The 27745-nt window shown below is 45.5% G+C and overlaps 1 protein-coding gene across 4 annotated transcripts; it reads right to left on the bottom strand.

The window, feature by feature from the left end:
* Positions 1–307: 307 nt before the first annotated feature.
* IDH1 (isocitrate dehydrogenase (NADP(+)) 1) lies at positions 308–27376 on the bottom strand. 4 transcript variants are annotated; one of them, XM_081095561.1, is made up of 10 exons: positions 27148–27376; positions 16453–16585; positions 12198–12489; positions 9830–9935; positions 7803–7980; positions 6777–6928; positions 3910–4050; positions 2925–3087; positions 1117–1243; positions 308–765 (listed from the first exon to the last, which is right to left on the bottom strand). In XM_081095561.1, exons 1-9 carry the CDS (start codon positions 27227–27229, stop codon positions 1153–1155), a joined length of 1338 nt encoding a protein of 445 aa, XP_080951687.1. In that variant the 5' UTR covers positions 27230–27376; the 3' UTR covers positions 308–765; positions 1117–1152. The 4 variants fall into 4 exon arrangements, with proteins under 4 accessions (XP_080951687.1, XP_080951689.1, XP_080951686.1 ...); XM_081095563.1 differs by lacking the exon at positions 27148–27376 and adding exons at positions 19877–19965; positions 20998–21189 and having other exon boundaries at positions 308–1243; XM_081095560.1 differs by having other exon boundaries at positions 308–1243.
* Positions 27377–27745: the final 369 nt, after the last annotated feature.

Here is a 27745-nt window from a genome sequence, read left to right on the forward strand (position 1 = left end):
AAAATCGGATCATGCCCCTCCCTTCTTAAGCCTTCCCTGGCTCCCTATTAACTTACACAATAATGACACCATATCTCCTTAGCATGTGCGTAGGTTTGACACCCTAATATTCCAATTACCCCTTTTGTCCTATCTTTGATCTTCTTTCCTTTTCACTGTAGGAGCCACATCTGACTGTCTGTTTACTTATCCCTTCCCCCCCACAGTAAAATGAATAAGGGCAGAGATTTTTCAAAATCAAATTCCTATGGCTAGGACCTGGCATGGTGCCTGGCAACTAAAGTACACTCGAGAAACAGAAACCCGATTGGTCATTAGCACTTAATTTTAATCAAGATGAACAGTTCAGAGGAAGAACAGACTAGAATAGTGTTTACAATCAACTTCTGGAAAATCACATTTATAGAAAGGAAATAAAACAGGCCAGAAATCCCAAAAAGGTGCAGCTCGTATTATTGCACTTGAATGAAAGGCGCTGCTCGGGGCAGCACAGCGTAGGCCCCACAGGCCAGGAGGAGGAGACAAGCACAGGGGACAAGCCCCGGGGAGTATTGTTCTGGATTCCGAACTCTCTAGCGGCCTCAGAAACATTTAACGCTTCGAAACATTCTGTTGGAGCTCTTTGCACAAGCGACTGCTGGGTCTTCAACACGCTGTAGCTGCACCCTCGCTCTTCGTTACAATTCTTGCGCAAGTTTAAGGTGCGGTTGGACCTCACATGGTGGGACACCTGTTACACCAACAGCACCCGGAGCCCAGGCCATGCTGAGTGGGGTAGGGAGTGAATTTCGACTTTACGCACTTTTAGGGACCAAAATTGTGGCTATCATTTACTTTTCAAGCACTCTTCATTTTGGTCATTTATTTTGGAACATGAGAAAAAGTGGCAGGGTATGTATGGACAGCACTAAAGTAATTCCTAAGCTATTAGTAGAAAATAAAGTTTAAAGTTACAAAGTCCCAGCCACATTCTTGAAGTGGCATTAACTGTATGTATAAGAAAAAGGCTGTAAACTTATAGAAAAGATAAACTCTGACTTCTAAACAAATTACAAAATTGATTTCGCCCTTCCCTTGAGTGTTATACAGAAAAATGTAAACCAGTGGACTAGTTACCAAAAAACACTTGTCCTCCTAAGCCGAGGAACGACCTTAAAGTTTGGCCTGAGCTAGTTTTATCTTCAAGTTTTCTCCGAGTTTGTCCATGAACTCAAACGTATTCAAGTAGTCAGAACGCTGCACGCTGATTGAGGGAGAAAAAGAAAAGACAATTTGGTTTGTCTCTGATCTGTAGCAGGCAGAGGAAACGTCCTAGGAATGCTAAAGCAGCATTCTGTTTACTTCCAGAAGAAAACGGGTTAACGCTAATAAGCTACAAGTTTGGGGCTGATGACTGCAACCCAGGCTACAGGCAGCTTGAGTCTGGGCCACACACACGTTCTCAGGAGATTCCTGCCATGTGGCTTTGAGGGGAAACTTATCACAGAGCTTTAGTTCAGACTAATACCTTCATGCCTGGGAGAATCAAACCATTCGGGCATGCCATGCTTTACCCACATCCCCGCAAACTGTCATATCCTTTAAAAAAAGTTTTAATGATCTTATTTCTGTGTCTTACTTAAAAACAAAAAAAGAGCCTGGCTGGTGTGGCTCAGTGGTTGAGTGTCAACCTATGAACCAGGAGGTCACAGTTTGATTCCTGGTCAGGACACATGTCCAGGTTGTGGGCTTGGTTCCCAGTGGGGGGCATGCAGGAGGCAGCCAATCAATGGTTCTCTCTCATCATTGATGTTTCTCTTTCTTTCTCCCTCTCCCTTCCTCTCTCTGAAATCAATAAAAACATATTAAAAAAAACACACACACACAAACCCAAAAACAAACGCAAAAAGACAACAAAATCCTGCTGATAGGTGCCTATTCAAATAGGCTACAAAGGTACCCTTCCAATAAGGACATGTCAAGCGCTGTACAGTGGGGCCTTGACTTACGAGTTAAATTCGTTCTGAGACTGAGCTCGTTAAGGAGCTCGTTAACTCAAATTACTCTGTCAACTCAAAGCAAAAAATCAGCCGAGAGACAGCTGGTATCTCAAAAAACTCGTTAGTCGGGACACTCGTAAGTCAAGGCCCCACTGTACTTTTGCTGCAACTTTAAGATAAGAAAGATGTAGTGACTAGGTCAATCCTGGGGCACACTGACCCTGACTGAGATCTCTGAAGACACACAGCTGGGACATGGGATTGATGTTAAACTCAGCGTTTCCAGAGGTGAATCAGAGTAAACAACTCTGACTTTGAGGACAAAGTCTCTGATTAGCAGCTAATCCAGCTGGAATACGGGTTACCATGATCTCAGACAAACCGTGGGCAATACACGGGCCTCGACCGTGTGATTGCTGGTCGCAGATACTTAAGGAAGAGATCTGACCAGCTCAGCATCTAACGCCTGTGCTGCTTACTGTTCTCTGCAAAGTGGAAAAATAGAGGGTGGACTGAAATAGCCTCAGGGGTCCCTTTGTTTCTGTCTACAATTTTCTTTTTAAATTAAATGGAACCTTGCCACCCAATGGCTGTCCACTGGATCAGGGGTCAGCAGACTACACTGGCCCAAGGACCCAATCCAGGCTGCAGCCTAGTTTTGTGCATAGTTCGATTAAAACGCTGTCCCACCCATTCTAGAGGCTAATTATCTGCAACTGCTCTCAGGCCACAGAGACAAAGTTCAGTAGCTGCTTAGCTTTGAGAAGGCTGTATATTCACAAAGCCTGAAGTGTTTATTGTCTGACAATTTATAGGTAGTGTCTGCTGACCGCTGAACTAGATGATGAGCAATTAATTCATATACTTCCAAAAAGCACTGATGTTTTGAGCCCAGGGAAGATAAGTGGTCATTTGACCACAGAGCTCACGGCGTCTTACACTTACTTGGGTAAACCTTTAATACAAGCAGCCAAGTCCTTGGTCATGAAGCCAGCCTCGATGGTCTCAACACAGACGTCTTCCAGAGCCTTTGCAAAGAAGCCGAGCTCTTTGTTGTTATCAAGCTTAGCTCTGTGGGCTAAGCCTCTGGTCCAGGCAAAAATGGAAGCTGAGAGGGAAAAGACCAAGCACACACACGTCAACCATACCAGCTAGACATATTCCCAATGTTTCAGTTCCCAAAGATAGAATTGGTTTTTGTTTTTTAAATTTAGGTGACTGATTTCATCAGATGCTCTCCTCAAGCACTCTAAATTTTAGGAGAGTTAGAAATATTTTACTGAATAGAAACTTTTAAAAATCTGCATGTTTGTAGGAGAAATGCTTTGGGTCTTGTTAGAGCTGCAAGGAAGCACATTTTCACTGTGTGGAAGTAGCTTGAAGCTTAAGGCACTTACTGATTTGCAGAAGGTCATAATCTCTTCTATCTCTTGTCTATATTGGTCTCCCCTCCTCTCTCTCTCTCTCTCTCTTTTTCTTTTATCCTCACCTGAGGATATGTTTAGAGAGAGGAAGGGAGAGAGAGAGAAACATCGATCGGTTGCCTCCTGTACATGCCCTGACTTGGGATCAAACCCGCAACCTGTAATCTCTTTTGAAGGTGTGCTATCCTTGAAGCATGGTTAGAAGGATCTATTTGTGTGGCTCTTAGACTCTTAGCCATATGTGACATTTCACTGCACCAGAGGGAAAGGAAAATGCTGTCGATAACAGTCTCCTCTATGATATGTCCTGTCCCGCCAAGTGAAAAAGCATCTATTGCGCATATTTTAAGAAGCACGTTAAAACAGCTCCCGTTAGGGGAACAAGACGGCCGTGTGGTGGTAATTTTACACACAAAGCATCTGGCAGCCAAAGGAACACGTCGGAGTCCCTTTTGGATCTCCACCCTCTGGCTGGATGTCAGTGTAGCAGTTATTTACTCCCTTACCAATGGGATTGGTAGATGTCTCCTGCCCCTTCTGGTGCATGCGGTAGTGACGTGTGACAGTCCCGTGGGCAGCCTCTGCTTCCACCGTCTTGCCATCTGGACAAATCAGCACGCTGGTCATCATGCCCAGAGAGCCATAACCTGTAAGTGGCAGAGCATGAAGTACTGGCTTCAACTGCATGGAGAGCCCCGGGTCGCTCAGGGACGAGAGCAAATGACTTCATCTTCACGGGTCCCGGGAAGCCAAACAAACATCATAGTCCTTTTCCCGGACTTACTGATCTCGGGGACTCAGGGTCTGACTGCCTGCATTCCACCCTAGTTCTGTGACTTCCTAGCTCCTGTGGCTCAGTTTTCTAACCTATAAAATGGGAATAATAGAACACCTACTTGATCGGCTTGTTGTACGAATTAGATGAATACACGTGTGTGCAGGAGTAAACACGAAATTTATTTGTTCCTTAGGATGGCACCTGCCACAGAGGAGGAGCCCAGCACATTACTGCTACTCTTACATGCAGATGCCTCCCTGTTCTGGGAGAATAAACACCAGTGAGCTGTCTTCTGCCATCAAGCTGCTCAGACTCACTGGGGCTGGTAAGAAAAGGCAGGTAAGGAGAGGATGGGGTGGATCCAAGAACATTCCACTCGTCCTTACTCTAACAGCCCCACCAAAATAATTCTACTCTGTGGTTTCCTATTCTGGGAACCATATTATAACTTTTAAGTCCATGCAACTGACTTTTCTTCTTTTATCATTCTTTTACACTTGTTTTCAAAGAACACATTTCTCCACTTTTGCTATTTCCCCAAAGCACCTGAGAAGTTAATGCAAATATATAATGGGCCGTTATTTTTTCTAAATCTGAGAATAAGTAAACAAGCATAAATAATTTCTTAAACTCATCTTTGACACAGTTAGAAACTCCTGTGCAGGTTATGAGTTCCTATCATGTCACTGTGTTGGTCTGAGGCTTCCGCAAATTCTCACTGACTGACTGGAGAAGTAAGTGCAGGACACTTCACTCTCCATGGTGAGTTTGCCTATGCGGTAACACTAGGAGATACCAGTTGGTATCACTGTCAAAATAGAAGCTGTAAGTGAAATGTTTGGAGTGAGGCCAAAGTAGCTCATTCCCCCAGAGAATAATAACATGAAGACAGCCCAGCTGCCTTTTAATCTGGTTAGCTGCCTTGAGGTCACACTTATCTGGGGGCTCTGCCCAGCAGCCTTGGTTCCAGGCATCCTATCAGCGTGCTCCTGGCCACTGCCCTTCAGAACTCCCATTTCAGAGTCTTTTGAACCTCTGTAACTGACATTTGCCTTTGGAATTTCACCCTAAATCCTCTCTTCTTGTTGCCAGGAGGCTATGCAGAAATGATGGAATGATCTGGGTCCCTTATGGAGAACTCTGAGGACAAGGACGTTCCCCTTACCCACCATGGAGTCATCACAAAGCAACACTCCTTCCTCTCCTGCATCCTGAGGATTAGAGCTACAGGAGAGCAAAGGGTGTGCAACTCATTCATCTGACATCACAGTGGCCTTTAACTGCCTTGACCTACTGATTTAAAACTGATAAGAGATGTTTAACTTTTTCATAAGGGAAAGGAAAAGTAGTACTTCCTGGGAAAAGCAAACATAATTCAAGTCGACACAAACATTCACCAGGGGAGTGTCAAGCTGACACTGAAATTGAAAGGCCACTTGGTGCTGAGGAAATCAAGGGAAGGAGTGTCTGTTGATGACACTGGACATGTTTCTGAATTTCTATGAACAGCCCTGGGCTTCGCTGCTCAATTCCTCTGTGTGTCAACCTAAGCAGTGAACATGCACAGAGCAGCCTTCAGGGCTGGCTGAAAGGGCACGAGTAGCTCCTGCTGCCAGACGAGTGAGCCCTTGGATTCCTTTTCAAGCCTTTGCTCCTGCTGTGCTAGCTGCCAATCAACTGTCGAGAAATGAGGAATGGTGTCTAGTGTCTGTTTCTCCTCTAGTGGTCTGTTTACTTACGTACCCTCAATACCTTCACCTTAATAATAGTTGTTACTGCATCGAGACAACGGTGGTTCAAGCTCAGTAAGTGCAGTGAACAGGGAAGGGTCCTGGAGAAGCAACTGGAAGACCTGGATCTCACACCCACCTGTTTCTCATGGGATGTGTCCTACAATGACTTCACCTCCTGCCTCAGTTTCTTCATTTGTGAAAGGAGGAAGAGAAAGAGAAGAATAAAGAAGAGGAAGAAGTAAAGAGGAAGGGAGGGAAGGAAATAGAAAGGAAGAAAATGAAAGAGAGAAAGCGGTTGGACTAGGTAAAAGATTTCAAAATTCCCTTCTAGCTTCCAGCTTGATGTATTTTGAGGCTATGTTTTTAGGGGAAGAAACATTTAGAATTGTTTAAAAAAATGAAAAAAGAACGATGAGCTCTTGGCGAGATCCCCTTTGGTTATTAGACAGCCCAGGCCCCTCACTTTACCCCCTCCTTGCCAAGAGGCCTAGCTTTTCACATTCTCAGGGGGGAAATAAAAGCAGGAAAGAGAGTGATTTTCAGACCAGGCAGTTGGGCTGCCTGTTGGAGGCACTGAAACTTCAAGTGGGGAAACTGTGCTAACACATCCAAGGCTGGAGCCCAGAGTCTCAACCACTGAGCTACTTCCGGTGCGACCCTGAGGAGTAGCTTCCCCAGTCGGAGCCCAACTTCCTCTTGGGTCAGCTGAGCAGAGGGGCCTGGGTGCCGGGCAGCACTCACATTTCCTGGCTTTTACAGACAAGGGCTACAGAATCCTTCTTCCTAAACCGGAAGACGACGGTGGCATCGCCCACCTGCCGCAGGACCCGCTCCACCTCTGCTTGGTGGCCCCGCTCCTTACCCTGGGCCACGGAGTCGGACTGCACGTCGCCGTCGTAGTTTTTACAGGCCCAGATGAAGCCTCCCTCCGACTTCATGGCTTGGGCCACCATGTCATCGATGAGCCTGTGCTCATACCAGATCTTCTGGGCCTCAAACTGGGATTTGTACTGCCTGGGAAGGAAGAGAGACAAGAACAGAAAAGGAGGAAAACTGGTTTTGTGAGGGGCGTCATAGGCTTCTGAAGGGGGGCTGAGGGGTGGGGCTGGAAGCAGCACAAACTTAGGAACCTGATACACGGGCTCAAACCCCTGCCCAATCGTTGTCAAGCTGTGCAACCACTCTGGAGATGTGAGAACTGAGCGAGACAGGGGTTTCCCCAGCACTACTTCCACAGTTTTCCATACACGGCTAGTCAGAGTCTTGCGATTCGCTTACTTTAAGAATGTAATGGGGTGGGAGCCGGGGGGGAAGACCACTCTATTGCCTGATATCATTCAGGAAACTAGGACAGCTTCCAGGCTTAGAGCATGGGCAGCAGGAAGAGGAATTAAAATGTCTCATGAAGGAGATGTGCAAACTGTGCCCTGGCCTGAAACTCTGCACCTGAAAGGGAGTTAAAATTTAACCCATGCTCGCATGTTGTTGAATCTACAGTTGTTATACATGTAGACGTCAGCCCAAGAGGCGACACTAAAGCAGAGTTTTCAGTCACGGCAATGGGTTTCAGGCAGAATAGAAATGGGCCCCACTCAGAAACTCAGGCTCGAGAAATGAGAACTATCAGTAACAGGGCACCTTTCTTCAAACAATACATAATTCTGGCTCTGAAAAAAAAATGTGGGACCCAGATTTGAGAACACATTTATCTTTGAAAAGCAACTTAGAGTGATTTTGTTTCACTCCCATTAAATCTGTTTCGCTCTTGTCTTCACGGGATAGTGATGGTTTTCACCCAGTTTTCCCCAGAACCAAAGGGATAAGCATGCAAATTCCATACTATAGATGCCAGTGTGAGAAAAAGGAAGGAAAAAAGAACTGTAGTTACTTGTCATAGATCTCCTGAAAGATGTCTTTAAAACGCCCATCATACTTCTTCAGAATAGTGTTTTTGGTGCTCAGGTACAAAGGCCAACTCTTGGACAAAGCCATCTGGAAAGAACTGTGTGCAAACTCCTTGATTGACTTATCTTGATTGTACATCCCCATGGCAACACCACCACCCTCTGTGGGGAGACACCAAGGAGAGAAAAAAAGAGAAATGGGGTACAGTTGTAACAAGTTTAAATGCACCCACAACCACAAATCATCCAATTCCCAGCTTCCATGTCTAAGCCCAGGCTTCAAAAAGTCCCAGCCAGGCTCCCAACTTGAATATCCCATGAGCTCCTGAGGCACAGAATAGGCGGGAAGTCAGGCATAGTTAAGGACATTCTAAGTTATTTTAAAAGGGCAATAGAGATGATATAAAGAGATATGGTTTTTAGGAAGCTGAAGACACTAAAATACAAAAATCCACTGATATGAACCAGAGCTATACTCAAGAAAGGATGAATAATTTTTAAACTGTCCTTTCATACTTTTAAATTTTCAAATCTGTATTTTAAACTCTAAGTGTGCATTGATTCCTCAGCCAGAGAATGAAAATTCTCATAATTCCCTGGAGGATACAGACAGTTCACACCGTCATTGGTAGAAAAAGTTAGGCTACATGTAATCACTGGTGTTTCACAACGCCTGTTAGTTGAACTTTGTTATTGCTGAAAGACAGAACTTGAATTCATTCCACTGTCCAGGGCCAACTTGGGCACAGAATGTGAAAGGTGCTGAAAGCCGCAGAGCTAGATTCCATGAAAATGACAAGGCCCATGGATACAGAGAACAGACTGACAGCTGTTGGAGGGCAGGGGGTTGGGGGCTGGGTGAGAAGGGTGAAGGGATTAAGCAAAGAAAAAAGAGAAAAACTCATGCACGCAGACAACAGTATGGTTATTGCCAGAAGGAAGGGGGCAGGTAGAAAAAAATAAAGGGGAGAGGGGATGAATGGTGATGGAAGGAGGCTTGACTAGGGGTGGTAAACACACAACATACAGATGATGTATTGTTGAATTGTACACCTGAAGTCGGTATAATTTTATTAACCAATGTCACTTCAATAAATTCAATTAAAAAGGGTTATTATTTAGAGGAAGCAAGGAAAACAAAAGCTAGGTAACTTTTGCATTTTTGTTTGTGTGAATGCTTTTAATAACTTCAATAATGGACAAAGAGGGTCCCCTGTTTTGAGTGGAATTCACCATAATGGACCTTTTGAAGCAGGAGAATGTTGGGCAAGAAAAGGCAAAAAACAAGTGTTCTATTTCCACAGAATAAATACGCAGATGGGCAAGAAGAACATTTCAGCAAGTATATAACACAAACATTTTTTTTAATACAAACCCTACCAGAGCAAACGGTAGGATTACATGACAGGAGAGCTGGAGATATTCATGTTTTTTGTATTTATTTACTTATTTATTTTTATTGATTTCAGAGAAGAAGGGAGAGAGAGAGAGAGAGAGAGAGAGAGGGAGAGAGAGAGAGAGAGAGAAAGAAACATCAATGATGGGAATCATTGCTCGGCTGCCTCCTGCACACTCCCTACTGGGAATCAAGCACGCAACCCAGGCATGTGCCCTTGACCAGAATCAAACCCGGACCCTTTGGTCCGTAAGCCGATGCTCTATCCACTGAGCCAAACCAGCTAGGGCTATTCATGTTTAATTTATATAATTCGTGCACAACAAACTCCTGCCAACCCAACCTTCCCTTCGTGATTTAAGAGAAATGCCTATTTATCAACCTGTCTGCCTATATGCATTTCCAATTGGGAGGCTAATCCCTTTTGTGCCCTTATCCAGGCCACAGGAAGGCGTGGAAACCAATTACTTTTTTATTCAGATTTAAGGTCCCGTAGTAATGTTGTAGATTCAGGTTGCAGTTTTAGGCAGCCACACAACAAACTTTAAACAACTGGAAATAATGCTGTCTATACGATCTGTGAAAAAATGATCATGATGAACTTTAATTACATACCTTCAAAGTTATGTACCACGTATGTCTTTTTTGGGGACCCATCACTTGGCGTGTACGTTATCTCTACTTTTCCAGGCCCAGGAACAACAAAATCAGTTGCTCTGTACTGTGTAGGGGGGAGAGAGGGAGAGGTATTAAAACAGCTATTCCAACAAGTATTACAAAAAATAGGAAAAAAAATCATAGGACAGAGTTGGAAGACACCTAGATAAATAGCACAGTGTGTAGCTCAACCTTCTTTTATTTTAGAGATGGGGACGAGGAGGTCCAGAGAGTCCCTGAAGCTAATCGGTGGTAGCACACGTTAGAGATCAGTATTTATTGGGAGCCTACCACGCACAGGGCGGTTTTCTGAGCACTGGTATGGAGAGGAGTGAGAATTAACCAAGTACTTTCCCTTACCAAAGTGGGCATAGATAAACATGCTATCGGATGGCAGAGGAAGAGACATGGCATGACCTGGAGGTCAGGGAGGCCTTCCTATAGGGGGTGAGAGTATACTAGTTGTGGTATTGGAGATGATAAAGAGCGAATGCCTTGTCCTTACTATAGGACAGATGGTTTAAGTGAGTAACCAGTTCGTCTTATTATCTCACTTGATTCTTATATCTCTCTTACAAGGAAGGGACTGCGATGTTGTGGAAATATGCATCTAGGGTCAAAAGACTTGGGATCTGGTCCTTGGACCTTCAGAGCTGTCTCTTCATGATTATCGTCACTGCCGATGCCTTGCCCAGAATTTGTCCACATGAAGCCACCGTCCTGGAAGCAGCTGCGCAGGTTGGTGGCCCTTAGAGAAGGGCCGTCTGAGGAAAGCCACCTCTCTCGTGGGCATGAAGCTGCTCTAGTGGGGAAATGTGCGCAGCCTGCACTAGGCACCTGTTAAGTCTTGGCTGCATTGTGCCTTCTTCAATGATAGAGAAGACTAGTTTCAGTCAGGTACCAGCATCCTTTGGTTGTTTGTATAGAGCAATACTAATGACAGCTGGTACAAGCTGTCAGATAACGATGAAGGCTCACTTTTAGGTAGCCACACAATAAAAATCAAGCATGCAACCCAGGCATGTGCCCTTGCCTAACATATAAAATCCTCTGACAGATAAAATCCTCTACTACGGTAATTTATCCCGTTCTCAAAAGGAAGAGACCGAGGCACCAAGCACCATACGTGCTTTGTAGATGTTCATGCACATCCACACGATCAGGGAATCGACCAGAGGTTTAGAATTTTCAACCTGGACTTTAACAAATAGAATGAGCAATCATTCTTCCAAGTGACTAATGCCAAGTAATAATAACAACAACAACAACAACAGACAAAAATGACATCACTGAACTTAAAAGAGCTTAGAGGGGTATTCCCAGAATTAGGGCGTGTGTAGCACTCCCATCTACACTCCTTGTCCTGGCCTCTGGTAGGTACCTGTGAAGGGACAGGCCAGGATGGAGGCATAGTTTGAGCTACAGGATAAAACAAAGAGAACTACCCATCAGGGAGTGACCTGATGACCCTGTCCCAGGAATAGATGGTGGTCTGCCCTGACCAGACTTTCAAGGACAGCTATATACACCAAAGCCTCTGGATTTCAGAATTAGGGACGCTTGTTTTCAGGGTCTTTTAAGACATACACTACTTTCTATGAAACTCTGCATGCCTCAGTTTCAACATGAAATTTTGATTTTGTTTGGTTGGCTGGTATTCTGTGTAATTTGGCAGCCAGCCTACTTGTACAGAAGTACAGAAATGAAACTTTCTTTTCCAAGTAGGAAAAAAACTGTTTTAAAGCGACTGTTTTCAACTACTGGGTTAGTTTTTTCCTTTTATGTATGAAATGAACACGTGTCATATAATCTTTGGTGGTTCCCAACCCTGCCTGCACTTAGAATCACTTGGGGAGCTTAAAATGCCTGAATTCCATCAGATTCAGATTCATCGGATCTCAAGTATTGGAATTAAAACAGAACAAAACATTTTTTTTTAAATTCAAAATAAAACAAACACCAAAGAAGCCTATAAATAGATCCTTTTAGAGCGAAGGTTGAGAATTACTAATTTGGTTGAAGCACAGGAAATTATCCATACAAAAATGTCAATATTATATGGTTTAAATTAACAAAAAGATAAAGAAAAAAATACGTCTGAAAAAAATCATGTGTGTTGAGACAGATGCCTGTGAGTCTTTCTGTATTTACTTCTACCTAGATGTGTAAATATACAGATATACATAGATGCACTTCTCAATCGTGCACTTTGTTTAATGGGAGTAGTCACCAAAAGATAAGCATAAAACACATGTAATTCAGAACTGCTGGGCAGCCCAAGGCCATGAAGAAAGAATGGAAAATCAAATTATGCCGCATGACTTACCTGATCCCCATACGCATGACGACCTATGATGATGGGTTTCACCCATCCGCTCACAAGCCGGGGGATGTTTTTGCAGATAATAGCTTCCCTGAAGACAGTACCACCCAGAATATTTCGGATGGTGCCATTGGGCGACTTCCACATCTGTTTCAACTTGAACTCCTCAACCCTCTTCTCATCGGGGGTGATGGTGGCACACTTGATGCCAACGTTGTACTTCTTTATAGCTTCTGCGGCATCCTTGGTGACCTGGTCATTGGTAGCATCACGGTTCTCGATGCCTAAATCATAGCTGGGAGGAAAAAACCCAGACAGAGTGGTGGGTGACGGAGGGTGCTACCATTCTGTCTGGGGTATTCTGCACGGTGCTGGCACGCAGAGCTTGCCCTGCAGAAAGTGAAGGCATCTGCCACGCTTTGGCATTAATGTACCCGAGACACAGAAGACGGTGCCAACTAAAAGCAGCCCTGAGAGGCTCGCCGGCTGGGCCTTGGCTCCCTGTGCTGCAGTGGGAGGCTGTCTGGAAGGAAACTGAATGGAAACCATTGTGCTTTGCACCTTTGCCAGCTTTCACCATACAGAGGCAATAACAGCGCTGGAGCAACCCTTTGGCAGACTTCCATATAATTAACATAAAAAAGCAACACCAAGCACCACCTTAGCACATTTTTCCTTAGTAAATACTGGGCTCTAAAAATAAAGGGGTCAGAGTTGGTTAAAATTTTTGTTTCTTATATTTGATATTCAAGTAGTGGGATTTATAAATGTGACATTTAGTGACAAAAAACTAATGAATCCTTCATTAATGCCAGGTAGTTATATGATGAACCTTGCCCTAATTCGTGGGTAAGTTTCTCTGTTCTGGACACAAGCCTGCAGTTTACTGGATAAGTAATGGAATCAAGCAATGGTTTTATATACCCCAGAGAGCTAGAGCTTGGTATACCAACAGCCAGACTGCCAGTGATTCAGAGCTGAAAAGGATGTTGGTTGTTCACAGAGCACAGACAATGATTATAAGGTTTTATCTAAAGTATGGAATAGTTTGTCCAAAATAGGAAAAACAAAACAGTAATGTGACTATTCTGTTCTCCAAGGTTTTAAAGTTTTTCAGCTTTCATAACTTGCTGAACCACGAAGCCTCTAGATTTCTTTTTAGTTCTTGTATTATCCTTTCCTTAGTTATCCCAACTCATGATACAAATGCAAAGGCAGCAATCTTAAATTTCCAAATAAAAACAATTCCAGCTCTGGCTGGTGCTGCTCAGTGGTTAGAGTGTTGGCCTGTGCACCGAAGAGTCTCAGGTTTGACTCCTGGTCAAGGGCATGTACCCCTGGGTTTGGGGCTCACTCCCTGCTCCCCGTCAGGTGCGTATAGGAGGCAACTAATAGCTGTGTATGTTTCTCTCTCTCCCCCACTTCCCCTCTCCCTTCCACCCTCTGAAAAGCAATGGAAAAAATATCCTTGGGTGAGGATTAACAACAACAACAAGAACTCCAGACTGCTTTGACCTTAGCTAATTCATATAAATGTAACAGAGCACAAACTCCCTTATCTCCTGGCACAGGAAGTGCTGAGTATCTGCAAACATCTACTCCTAACTCAAACAAGAAATGCAGTCAGCAGTGCTCATGTTCACAGGAATCCCTTTTCAGCAGGAGAGACTAGCATAGCAGTACATGCCTGCAATTTTTGCTTCTCTTCTTAACCTTTCTAAGAGAAAATGAATAATGGTCTGGACCGCAGTCCAGTCTGCAGAAAACAAAACAAATTAATTCCTTCACTCCCCTCAAAAAAGAACCAGTCATGTAATAATAGCAATTTTAGAACAGCTTACAACCTGTTTGAGCCTCTAAACATTCTTTGGTCTATAGCCAGTGACAGTTTTTACTGGGCCTAAGGACTATCCTTTAAAACCCCTTATGTCTCTAGGCTAAGGAGGCCCTGCACGCTCACCTGAAACAGGAGAGCGCTGGTAAAAACGCTTCTTTAAACCTACTTGGATGATGCTTTTATGCTTCATTTCCTGTATATTTTGTTGACCTCTGCAGGTATTTGCTCCATCTTGTGGTTGCAACAGTGATATTATCAACAGCTTAAGCTTAGAATAATTAAAAAGGGTGTCTAATGACACCATGTAAATTAAGTGTCTACACCCAAGCAAATATAACAGGTCCTCGGGACATAGTCTAATGCATAAGTCTGGTCAAGACATATACACTTCCAGCTGCCACTAGTTTGGCTAAAATGTGAGTCTTCAGCCACTGCACCCTTGGAAAAATTCTGTTTCTACCTAATTCAAATGTTCAAAAAGCATGAGCGAGTTTATGAAAACACAGGGGAAAAAATGAGAGCATTGCACACAGACTTTCATATCTGTCTCTGAACACTTTACACACAGGCAAAGGCTCAAGTCTTTAGGACACAAATGTTTAAGGGCATTTGTGACAGGTCGGTGTTTTATTAAAATAACTTCAGGGGTTCTTTCTGTACTATAACTGTATGAAAAGGGCAAAGGCAAGGAATAAAAAGGGGAAAAGATCCACTGGCTAGTTAAGTAGAAGTATAGAAAATAGGGCACGGCTCAGTGGTTGAGCATCGACCTATGAACCAGGAGGTCATGGTTTGATTCCTGGTCAGGGCACAAGCCTGGGTTGCAGGCTCGATCCCCAGTAGGGGGCTTGCAGGAGGCAGCCAATCAATGATTCTCTTCATCATTGATGTTTCTATCTCTCTCTCCCTCTCCCTTCCTCTCTGAAATCAATTAAAATATATTTTTTTAAAAGAGGAAAACAAAAGAAAGTAGAGCTTGAAAGATCAAAATTGTGTCAACTTCATTTACAGTTTAACACAAGGATGTATCTCTATTATTTTCCCTTCTGCAAATACTTGGTACTGCTCTTGGCGACTGATTTATTACAAATAAAACCTTTATAGGAAACAGAGGCTTGGAAAGACCTGAGAATCACGTTGTTCCCATTACACTTCTTGTCTTCTGAATTATAAGTCCAGTATATCTAGCAATGTCAAATTTAAAAAGAAGACTGATTGGCAACCCAACTGGCATGGCTTAGTGGTTGAGCACTGACCTATGAACCAGGAGGTTATGGTTCAATTCCAGGGCCGGACACATGCGTGGGTTGTGAGTTCAATCCCCAGTGTGGGGGTTGGGGGCATGCAGGAGGCAGCCAATCAATGATTCTCTCTCATCATTGATGTTTCTATCTCTCTTTCCCTCTTTGAAATCAATAAAAATATATTTTAAAAATAGTAAGATTCATTGGCACATATTCAGGCACTCTTTCCAGGCTTTATTCACGGGATTCAGCTGTATCTATGTAAAAAAGCTAGTCATATCCTGAAATCCCTTAAGATTATACTTTCTGAGTTTTCGATGTGGAGGAACAGTCATGGGCCACATATACCGCAATGGTCCCATAAAATTATAACGGAGCTGAAAAATTCCCGTCATCTAATGATGTCGTAGCAGTGGTGAAGTTGTAGTGCAACACAATACGTACCATTGTTACAACTGCCTTCAGTCGTCAGGAGAAGTGTGTGGCTGAGGAGCTGCAGGGGAACAGAATTGTCTCCCCAAAGTATGTCTCTTTGGCCTAAGGATCATTTTAGGCTGATTGATTTTAAGGAACAGACATGGGAGAAATTCTAAAAGCCAAGGAGAAGTGACCCCTTGAAAATACATTTACATTCGTAAGGGAACTCTCCATTTGTCCAGGGTGTCTCTCGCTGTACCAGGAAGAGGGGGGTGACCTCAGCTCCAGACTCTTATGAATGCAGAGGAGGAAGACCTAAATATGCCTCACACCTTACCCTTGTTTGCTGCTTAACATGGTCACCTCCTATAACTGACCTCCCCACCAACATTTTCTTTTGTCTTCAGCCAAAGACAGTGTTTAAGGTGGTGGCTTCGACCACTCTGGAGAGTTCCTCAGTTTTCCTGAGTCGCTCCCACGTATACAGGAGGTACACATATTACTAGACTTCCTTTTTTCCTTTAACCTCTCTTTTATTACTGGGATGTCTCAGACAAGGACCCGGAAGGGTAGAGGGAAAATTCTTTTTCTTCTCCTACAGAGCGAAAGACTGTATCACAGAGCCTAGGTGTGTAGTGGGCTACGCCATCCAGATTTGCGTAAGCACACGCTATCATGTTCGCACGACAGAACTGCTGAACCACACACTTCTCAGAATGTGACCGTGTCATTAAGTTGCACATGACTGTAATTCATTTACCTGTGCAGGTCCAGGTCCACATACGGAAAAATGAGTTTTTCTTTAATCAACTCCCAAATGATTCGTGTCATTTCATCTCCTTGCATCTCTACCACTGACCCGCCATGGATTTTTTGAGACATTTTCACTAAACCTTTAAAGAGAAGAAAAAAAAAAAAGATAAGATACATATCTTGTCATTTATTTCATTACTAGAGGCCCGGTGCATAGATTCATGCACATGGAAAGGAAATTAATTAGAAGGTGGCCGGCGGGGCAGGACTGGGTGAGACAGGCCGGACACACCCTGGAGTCAACCTCCCTTGGTCCCTCCCTGGCCGGCTGCACCTGGGGCAGCGCCAGGGCTTGAAGGATGTCTGCGGAGTGAGCGGAGTCCCTCCAGCAGGTTGGGTCCCTCGGCCTGGCTGTGGGGGATCAGGCCGAAACAAGCAGTCTGACATCCCCTGAGGGGTCCCAGAGAGCGAGAGAGCACTCTGCAAAGTTGCTGCTGAGCAGCAACTCCTGCATTGAGTGTTGCCCCCTGGTGGTCAGTGCACGTCATATCTACCAGCCGGTCAGCCGGTCGCTTAGCCTTTTATATATATAGATAGTGTTACCCGGACTAAAGAGATCCCTTTGTCTGCATGCATCAAAGCCCAATAAGAAGCGAACAGGAGTTTGCAGCCAAGAAAGTAAGGGTTTATTACTTGAGGAAGTGGCCCATACCTGGAGTCACAGGTGAGCTAATGCTTAAAGACCCTGAACCATCATGTACTTCAGAGGGTGGATTATATAGGGGGAAAATCATTCATCACGGTGACTAAGGGAGTTAGGGTCATGGTCAAGGTTATGGTCTCTACTGATTGGTGGGCGCCAGGGTAGGGCGTGGTGATCAGTGCCTCTGGTCCTGATGTCAGCCATGGTGTCGCTTCATCTGGTTTCACCACTTTTCTGAGTCTGGAGCTAAAACACAACTGAGGCCTACATGCCATCTTTAGTTTAATTGAAACTCTGTCTCTGTGGTCAAAAGACCCGAGGCCTTGTTCTTAAGATTATTTGATGTTGACCAGAACCTCATAGTCCTGAGGGCTTAATGCTTAAGGGACTGGACATGTAAGGGAGAAGGTGAGTCGGGTGCTGGATGAGGTCAGTTTGAATGAAAAGGAAAGAAAGAAAGAAAAGATCATAGTAAAGAAATGAAGTTTCTGCACAGTATCACTAGTATAAAAACAAAATAGAAACATTTGGGGACTACTAAAAGAATAATTCATAGTAGCATGACTGCATGAAAAGCTAATAGTAATTACAGTTACCATTTAGAATTGAGCACATTCTCTACATAAAGCATTGTGTTACATGCTTCATGTGTGGTTTGAGTTAACCCTCGCAACAACCCTGAAAGATGGAATTATTTCCTATTTTACGTTGATATAAGAGAAGTAGCTTTCCCAAGGCCACCTGCTAGAGCATCTGGAACCTGCTCCTGTAACATGCCCTCAGTAATGTAATCATTATTCGTGATGATCGGTTTGTCCTGGAAAATAAGATTATTTCCACAATATCATGCTTATTTGAACACTTCTATTCAACTCCTCACTATACTGTGCCCTCAAGATGAGCAGAATGAGAGCTAATATTTCCCCTCTTTTAAGAGGTTGTTTTGGTTCAAATAACTACCTTCAAGGAGATGTGACTTATGTTTAAAGAACTTTTAAGTCTAAAAGTGAAAGATGAAGAATTCCTGGTGGAACTGCTTCCCTAGAGACAATATTAAATACTAAGGATGTGGAGCTAAATACAAGAGTGATTTCTCCATCAGAGAAATCTGTTTATACAAGGTCACTGCTCAGGACCCAAGCATGTCCCTGTCTTCTTCCTCAGTAACCCAACTCCGGTCCTTTTCTGCTGGCTGTTCGTGGGCAAAGGTAAGCTGTCAGTGCGTGGCATAGGGAAGGAGAACTGTCTCAGGAAGAGATGCCATTTTGAGGAACAGGGTGTGGGGGTGCACGCTTTGGAAAAGCAAGACTATGAGGCTTAAAGGAAGGCCCTGTCCTACGCATGTTCTCTGAGAGGCAGAGGACGCCTTGAGCCTGATCAAAGTATCTGTTCCCTTTCCTGAAGCACTAATGGGAAGTTTCCCTCCCCCAGCAACACAACTGCAAATTGCTTTTCCTCCCCTGCATGTATAGCTGACTTTAAACATTATTAGGTAAAAGGCCTGTAAGCAGCCTCTCTTGAAAAGCTGAGCTCAAGTAGCTGGCCTTCAAATTAAAGGATGTCGTGATCAGTAGGTGGTAAGCCTTGGTTTCTGTGACAAGCCAGGGTACCTTTCTACCCCCAGGCCCATTTTCACTTCCCAGGTTTGCAATTCTAGAATCCTGCTTATGTTACTATTACTGGGGAACCATCTGGAACTCAAGTAGAATAAAAGAACTGAACAAACTGGTGTGGATGAGTCAATTACTTCCCATTTGTAATTTCAAGTATGATTTACAGTACAGCTTAAAGTACGAGTATATGATTCAGTCACACGGATCCCACTGTGACACCTGTTCTTGCATTCACCACAAAACAAAAAAGAGGCAGCAAACTTATCTTGGTCTTAATACTACATTTCCATGGCCATATTTCTATATAGAATTATGCAAGAGTTATTACTTGGCTATTTTTTCCTGGATGGCAAATACAATTAATAGAAGGTCATACACTATACTTGAAATTTCAACACTGAGTGACAGTATTTTTTAGTTAATTATTTCCTTCTCAGTTGAAGTAAATGTTTTGAGCAGTAATTGTTCTATATTCATAATGCATAATTGAAGTATTTCAGATTTTCCTCACATTACTTAACTAAAATTTTATCACCTGTTAACTAAACAACAGAAGCTTTATTGAAGACCCTGGCTTACTACAATGTAGGCCATTATTTTATTTATTTTAGATTTGAATTCCATGAGGTGGGCTTTAGGCCCCAGTGGATTCACTTGTCTACCCTTGCCCCTCAGATTTTCTATCTCCACCCAAACCCCAACTTCAGAAGGAAGGACTTTTCCACAGGTTGGTTCTTTTGTCTGAACAGCCTAATTCTAATCTTCTGACACACTTGTGTAACTCCAGTAAACAAGCCTGGACTAATGTTGACTAGTGTAAGAAAAAAGAGCTGCTCACCCTGTTTAATTTTTCATAAACCCCAAGTTTTTTTTTAGCCATTTTTTAAAAAGCTGCTTTCATGAACTACAATAATCTCTGGGCAAAAAAAAATAGTCTCCTGCAGAGAAGACGCTGGAACTGAAAGAAATACGGAAGCAGTCAGTTGCAATTTATTATTGAAAATATTCCTGACTCACTCCCTCGCAATGCCTGCCTCTAAGATCTCCAAGACCAATTAAAAGCAGTATTGCCACATCAAAGAAAATACGGAAGGGAAGAAATTGCTAATTCTTACCTTTACCGTGAATCAGTTGCTAATCACTCCAACTCCTCTCAGTCTTGGGAACTCAGCTGAATGTCGTTTATCTCCTAAAAAAAAAAACCCTAAAAAAAAACACAAAACCCCACAAACCAAACAGGGAATTAAAAAGACAGCACACAAACCCCTCTTGTCAGGAGGATTTAGACAGCCCGGCTTATCTGGTTTAAAGTACAGTGCGGAGTGAACCCAGAGGGGCGAAGGGCAGGTGCAGGTCTGTAGAAACCGTACAATTAAAGGTTCGGGGAGCACCGATCTCTGCGCGGGCACACGCGGGAGGGTGCGTCCGGGTTCGCCGCCCCTTAGCTGGTCTTGAGGTTTGGGGTTCGCCGTCCCTGAGCTGGTCCAGAGGTTTGTACGCCCTTAAGTGACGCAGCGACCAGCAGGTTTTGGCCTGCCTACGTCCTTGTGGCCCTTGTGCAAGAGGCTTGCAACGGCAGCTGGCCCCGATCCTCCTTCCTGGTCTCCACGCCCACTCCTTCCCTCTCGGGTGCCGGACCTTTAAACGGGCGTGGGGGACCGGCCAGGGAACGCCTACCCCAGAACTTGAGATCGCTCCATCCCCCACTCCGCCCGCCCGCCCGCCCCGCAAACCGGTGCTGGGGCTCCTCCCACCCCATGCCTCCCAAGCCGGGGCATTCTCCCTGCCGTCTGATTTCGCAGCACACGCACCCAAGTCGTCGGGTCCCACCTTTCTTTGTATTCGGTTCCCCTGGCCGCACGTTTTTCCCCCCTAAACCCACGACTCAGTCTTCTACGTGTCCTTGCAATTCCCCATCGCTCGGTGTTCCTTTCTGCATGCAGACCTGGGCGTCCACGGTCACTGCAGACAACTTTCCGCCGCCCCATTTCACCCTCCCGTGCCCGAGAGCCGACCTTCTGCACATCCAGGCACCTGGCACCCACTTCCTCCCCACTCCCCTTTCCCACGTGCAATACCTGGATGGTCCCCCCGACCCCCTTCTTTGCGACCACAACTCGCCGCTAAATTCCTTCCTCCAAACCCAAGATCTCTTTCTTCCTTCTCCCCAGCCGTGGGCGGACTCAGAGCCTCCCCCAAAGCCAGGGCCCCGCCGCCCCTCGCAGCCTGCGGTTACCTGCAGGGTCGGGACGCCGGCGATGCGTCGGGGTGGGGCTGGCGCCACAGCCACTCGCGACCCAACTCACCAGCGCAAACACTGGCAACCCCACCCGGTCCCAGCTGTTGGGCGTCTGACACAGCCTCCAAAAACCCGGGGACAGACCAGCCAGCAGGCGGGGCAGCCTTTCCACTTCCCGGCTTTGTCCCCTCCCGGCCCTGCCCCCTCGGCCCACCGGGGCCCCGCCCCCGCCTCGCCACCAATCGCTGCGCGCCGAGCCCTCCGAGGTGGGCGGGGCTAGGGGGTCGGGGTCGATCCCCGGGCTTCGGGGAGCAAGCTGCAGAGCGTCCTTCTCCGCGCGGGGGCCGGGAGAGGGGCTGCTGCGCCCCCCGAGCTTGGCTACGGCTTTTCCTGGCGGAAGGACGCGAATGCCACCTGCAGGCCGGGGAGCAGGGCGCGCTGGGGCTGGTATTCTGAGACCCACGCCGCCCAAGAGCACCCTGGGCTTCGTGACAACCTAGGGGCAGGGGGAGTGTTTCCAGGTCTACACTAGACCGAGGGCCTGGGCTAGTCTCCTCCCCAGCGTGCCCCGACGTGCGGTAGTCTGGAACCGCCTTTGGCCCAAAGAAGAGTGGTCCAGGCGATGAGCGCGGATTGCTTTTGGGGGCCGCTCCACCCGCAGCTAGAATGCCAAGGATTGGGCAGTTGCGCAAGCAGGCATGCCACAGTACATATTTTCCGCCACCACCAATGACTGGGTCTTTACAGCGTCCGAACCTATATAGTAACACCCACCTCCCCTTACCCGCGGTTTCACTGTTGGTGGTTTCAGCTACCTTTGGTCAAATGCAGTCCTGAAAACATTAAATGGAAAATTCCAGAGAAACACTGTTCAGAACTTTTAAATTGCGCACTGTTCTGAATAGCATGATGAAACCTCCAGTCCTCCGGCCCTGTTCCTCCTGAGAAGTGAATTATCCCTTTGTCCCGCACATATGTGCTGTATACTACACAGCTACCCACTCCTCAGTGACTAAGGCTTAGTCACTTGGTGGCCTGCTGCTCAATAATCAGATCGACTACCTGATACTGCATCATCCCAGTGCCTGTGTTCAAGTAACTCTTAATTATATAATAAAAGCCTAAGTGACCCTTACAGCAGAACAACCAGAACAACCGGTTGCTATGATGTGCACCGACCACCAGGGAGCAGATGCTCAATGCAGCAGCTGCCTCCTGGTGGTCAGTGTGCTCCCAGAGGGGGAGCGTGACTCAGCCAGAAGCTGGGCTTACTGCTGGGGAGCACAGCAGTGGCGGAGAAAGAAGCCTCTCCCACCTCTGTGGCAGTGTTAAGGGACTGCGAGCAGGCGGTAAGGAGCGAGGGGTCCTGAACTCCGAGAGGGCTCAGGCTGGGCTGAGGGACCACCCAAGTGCATGAATTTTGTGCAAAGTCATCCACTTTGGGGGAATTATTATATAGTATATTATTATTGTTCTATTTTATTGTTAGTTGCTGTCAATCTCTTATTGTGTCTAATTTATAAATTAATCTTTATCATAGGTATGGCTGTTTAGGAAAAATGTTTGGTACTATCTATGGTTTCAGACATCCATAGGGGGTCTTGGAATTTGTCTCCCTTCCTCCCATAAAAGGAAACTACTGTAATTATAATTACTAATACATTATTACAAATAAACCTAATTGTCGTTGCATTAGAAGATAAAGATAATGAGATTATTATCTGGGTTCCAAAGAAGTTAGGTAAAGATGTGAGACCTGAGAAAAAAGTGGGTTAAAAAAAAAAAAAATCTGTCCTCTTCAGGGAATTATTTTTTGTGTATTCCTTCCTCTCGAAAGCATGGGGGTAAAGGAGCATTTTAGATAGTGATTTGTAGGATAATAACATGCTTGTGTATTGCTGCTGGGATTTCCTGTCCCCAAATTTATTTTTTAAAATTATCTCCAGCATCGGATTATTACAATTACTCTTTGAAGATAAACAGATATAAAGGGCACTGCACAGGTGCATTTTTGACACTAGAGGGCACTGGTATTTTTCCTAAGAGAAAATGAAGAAATGGCACTGTGCTTGATTTTTGAGGCAGATTAACAGAAAGTAGCTGTCACCTCCATCTATTCCTGTAGAAATGATTATAGAGGTGTCTGAGTGTGTATTTCATCGCCAATATGAGACCCAAAGTCACCTGAGATTGTAGCTTTACTCCATATTATATTGGGTTCACATTTTAATTACTGTTTGGTCACTACTAAAAGTATTTATATTCATTCTGGTTGCAGAAAGGATTTAGGGCAGCCTTCAAGATACATACAATATCCTATAAAATAAAAGCCCAATATGAAAATTGACTGAACGGCAGAATGACCGGTGGGACAACCGGTCACTACGATGCGCACTGACCACCAGGGAGTAGACGCTCAATGCAGGAGCTGCCCCCAGCCCGCAGGCCCCAGGCCAGCCAAGGTGGGTGCCAGCAGGGGCCCCCCACCTGTCCCGCCGGTTGCCCCACAGATTGGCCCTGATCGCCGGCCAATCCTAGGGACCTTACCCATGCACAGATTTTGGGCACTGGGCCTCTAGTAGCATGATAAAAGCCAATGAATATAGGGGAGGAAAATGAAGAAAAGAGAGAATATAGTAAAGAACCTATATTTGAATTTAATCACAAAAAGTATCACAAGGTAAATTTAACCACAACATGTATTCCATCAAATTCTAAACACTGCTGAAAATGGGCTGCAAATTTGGCTCTAAGCCAGTGTGGGAAGAAAGGTAACACGTATGGGAGTGTCAGCATCTAAAACAGTGTTTCCTAAGCCATTAATATAGGAACTCTGTTATCATTGAAAAACATTTTTGTAGACCCCTAGAATTGACTTATAGTATTACTGTATATGCATAAAACTAGATATGTGCTCCTTATGCTGCTACCTTTTATCCTATCTAATAAAAAGGGAATATGCTAATTGACCCTCACACTGTTGCAAAGATGGCAGTGCCCACAGCCAATAAGAAGGGAATATGCTAATTGACTGCCATGCCCTCAAAGATGGTGGCGCCCACAGCCACAAGATGGCTGGCAGGGAAGGGCAGTTGGGGGCAACTGGGCCAGCAGGGGAGGGCAGTTGGGGGCGACCGGGCTGGCAGGGGAGCAGTTAGGCATCGATCGGGCTGGCAAGGGAGTGGTTAGGGGGTGATCAGGCTGGCAGGCAAAAGCGGTTAGGGGCAATCAAGCAGGCAGGCAGGCAGAAGCGGTTAGGGGCAATCAAGCAGGTAGCAGTCCTCGTATTGTGAGAGGGATGTCCAACTGCCGGGTTAGGCCCCACAGCGATTGGGCCTAAACCGGCAGTCAAACATCCCCTGAGGGGTCCCATATTGGAGAGGGTACAGGCTGGGCTGAGGGGACCCCCACCCCCAGTGCATGAATTTCATGCACTGGGCCTCTAGTACAGCTATAAAATAACAAATTTATAGACAAAATACTAGAAACAAAACTATAAAAAATACATTACTTGGCAACATTAAATAAATGGAATAAATGATGTTTGGCTGAAATTAAATTATTGCTTGAAATGTGAATATGAAACCATGGATAAGTGGGGGACTACTGGACATAAAGAAAAAAATGTCTACCTCAGCAAGAACTCTGTGAAATACTAAACATATTTAAGAGCCACGTCAAGGAAAAGAAGCCCCCAAAGAGAATGAGGCCCAGCCAGCATGGCTCAGTGGTTGAATGTTGACCTATGAATCAGGAGGTCATGGTTCAATTTCCAGTCAGGTCACATGCCACGGTTGTGGGCTCGGCCCCCAGTAATGCAGGAGGCAGCCAATCAATGATTCTCTCTCATCACTGATGTTTCTATCTCTCTCTCCCTCTGTCTTCTTCTCTGAAATCGATAAAATATGTATTAAAAGAGAGAGAGAGAGAATGAGAAGGACTTTCTGGGGATAGTAGAAGAATCAGCAGAGTCTGATGGGAGCCAAAGCAAGAGAACGTTTCCAAAAAGGAGGGGGGTACTACAGAGAGGGCAAGAAAGACAAAACCTGAAAATAATTTTGGCAAGTAAGAGGACCTCAGGAAAGCACTTTAAGAATAATAATCCTATCAGAATGATTCTGTTTGAAACCAAACTAAAGGGGATTGAAGTGTGAATGGGAGGTGGGGAATTTTGAAGAAAACTGTTTTCAGAAGGTTGACTGTGAAGAATCCTATATAATAAAAGGCTAATATGCAAATCGACTGAATGGTGGAACGACCGGTCGCTATGACACGCACTGACCATCAGGGGGCAGATACTCAATGCAGGAGCTTCTCCCTGGTGGTCAGTGCTCTCCCACAGGGGGAGCAGCACTCAGCCAGAAGGCCAGCTCACGACTGGAGAGCGCCGTGGTGGGAGTGTTAAGGATGTCTGACTGAAGGCTTAGGCCTGGTGGGGTGGGCCTAAGCCTTCAGTCAGACATCCCCCAAGGGCTCCTAGACTGTGAGAGGGCGCAGGCCACGCTGAGGGAACCCCCCCTTCCCAGTGCATGAAAGTTGTGCACAGGGCTTCTAGTCCTACATAAAATCTTAGCCAACATAATTTTTGATGACTGCATAATTGTTCATCATTTGATTGTTACTTTGATGTGGTTTATGTTGATTAAAAATTTGTTTCCTTTTTACTGTTTTAAATAGCTGTCACAAACATATTTAGATATACTTTAATTTTACACTTGAATCAGTTTCTTTGGGTAGATGGTTAGAGTTGGAATTGTTGGATCAAAGAATGTAAACACTTTTAAGGTGCTTGCCGAAACCGGTTTGGCTCAGTGGATAGAGTGTCGGACTGCGGACTGAAAGGTCTCAGGTTCGATTCCGGTCAAGGGCATGTACCTGGGTTGTGGACACATCCCCAGTGGGACATGTGCGGGAGGCAGCTGATTGATGTTTCTCTCTCATCGATGTTTCTAACTCTCTATCTCTCTCCCTTTCTCTCTGTAAAAAATCAATAAAATATATAAAAAAAAATAAGGTGCTTAACAGATCCATCAAATCAATTTCTCAGAGGGATACTTATTTATGTTTTCCCATGAAGCACAAGAGAGTGCCAATTTCATTGCATCCTAGACAGAACTGAATTTCCTGACCTTTAAAAACATCACTGCATTCTTTATTAAAGGGAACAAGGACTCCTTTGAGAACTGATTGATTCTAGGCCTGGGGTAAAGACAGTTCAAGAAGAGCTGGTATATTTTAGGGTCAGAAAGTAAGGAAGTGGCCTGGCCTGCATGGCTCAGTGGTTGAGCATTGACCTATGAACCAAGAGTTCATGGTTCAATTCCTGTTCATTGCATATGCCTGGGTTGCAGGCTGGATCCCTCATGTGGGACGTGCAGGAGGCAGCTGATCAATGATTCTCTCTCATCATTGATGTCTCTATCTCTCTCTCCCTCTCCCTTCCTCTCTGAAACAAAAAATGTATTTTTTTTAAAAGGAAAAAGAAAGTAAGGAAGTACTCAAAAGGTGATGGAGGCATGTGCAATGGATGCAAAACAGTAAAATGAAGCCACACATACTTCTTTTACATTGATGGGTACAGGGCAGTTAATAAGCAACATTTCCAGCCTGTAGAGATGGTATGGGGGGGAGGGGACATGATAATGAAGGGTTCTGTGGTCTAGTGCTCTGGTGCTGCAGTTGTGTGCTGAGGAGTCTGAAAAAGGAGAATACTCTGACATTTCAAAATGGGTGATATTTTAGATGCAAAGAGACAAGACAGGCTCACTTAAGGAAAAGATTAACTGTAATCAAGGAAGCTACAGCCCTAGGAGTACCCACCATGACTTGCTTTTAGTTAGGAACTTTTATGGTTACTTTTGGCCTCTGAGTTTGTAAGACCCGTCATACTGGCCTCCCCTGAGCTTGTCAGGTTTAGTATGTGGCCCCTTTTCCCTCCCTGCCTTAGACACTGTGCCAAATGGTTTATGTGCAGTTTTTAGTTAATCCTCAAAAAAAAAAAAAAGTCTATTAAGTGGGTACTATTATATCGGTCCTCTTTTACGGATAAGAGGTCTGGGGCCTAAAGAAATTAGTCATTTGTTTAAGGTCACATGGCTAGTCATTGGCAGAGTCGCCCAAGCATAACAATCTCGGCTATAGACTTACTAGTAAGTGCTCTCCACTGCACAGTCAAGGCCAGTCCGCGAGAGCACCGAGCGCAGGTACGTGTTACGAGCGCCCGCACCATCGCACACAAACGACGGCCGCCGTGCAGCCCGCACCCAACGGGTGGGTGACCTGGCGCGCCTGATGCTCACGTGCGCAGTCGCCCGGGCCGCTTCCAGGAAGGCGGAGGCCGCCTGATCCTCGCCAACTGTCCGGAACGACTCCATCTGGGCTGGACTCCCTCCGCCTGAACAGCTGATCCTAGCGTCGCGACGACCGGGAGGAGAGGGCGGGGCCGGCGGCCGGGGCAGCTGCGGATTGGAGGGGAGGGAGACAGGGGGCGGGGCTTCGGGGGGAAGCGAGGAGCCGCATCAATCAGGTAAGCAGCTCTGCTTCCTGCCGCAACGGCCCGCGGCCGGAGTAGAGCGGCCCTGCGCCCCGAAGCCGGCTTCCTGCGCCCGAACGGGGTGAAGCGGCGCTCGGGTGGAGGGCTCGGCGGCCCGGGCGGGAGGCACAAGTAAGGGCGGGCGTCTGGCGCGCCGCCTGCTGGGGCTGGGAATGGGGAGGAAGGCCGGTTTGGGGCGCTCCGGGGTCCGAG

The sequence above is a fragment of the Myotis nattereri genome (genome assembly GCF_964212035.1).
Source record: "Myotis nattereri genome assembly, chromosome: 7".
Taxonomy (NCBI): Eukaryota; Metazoa; Chordata; class Mammalia; order Chiroptera; family Vespertilionidae; genus Myotis; species Myotis nattereri.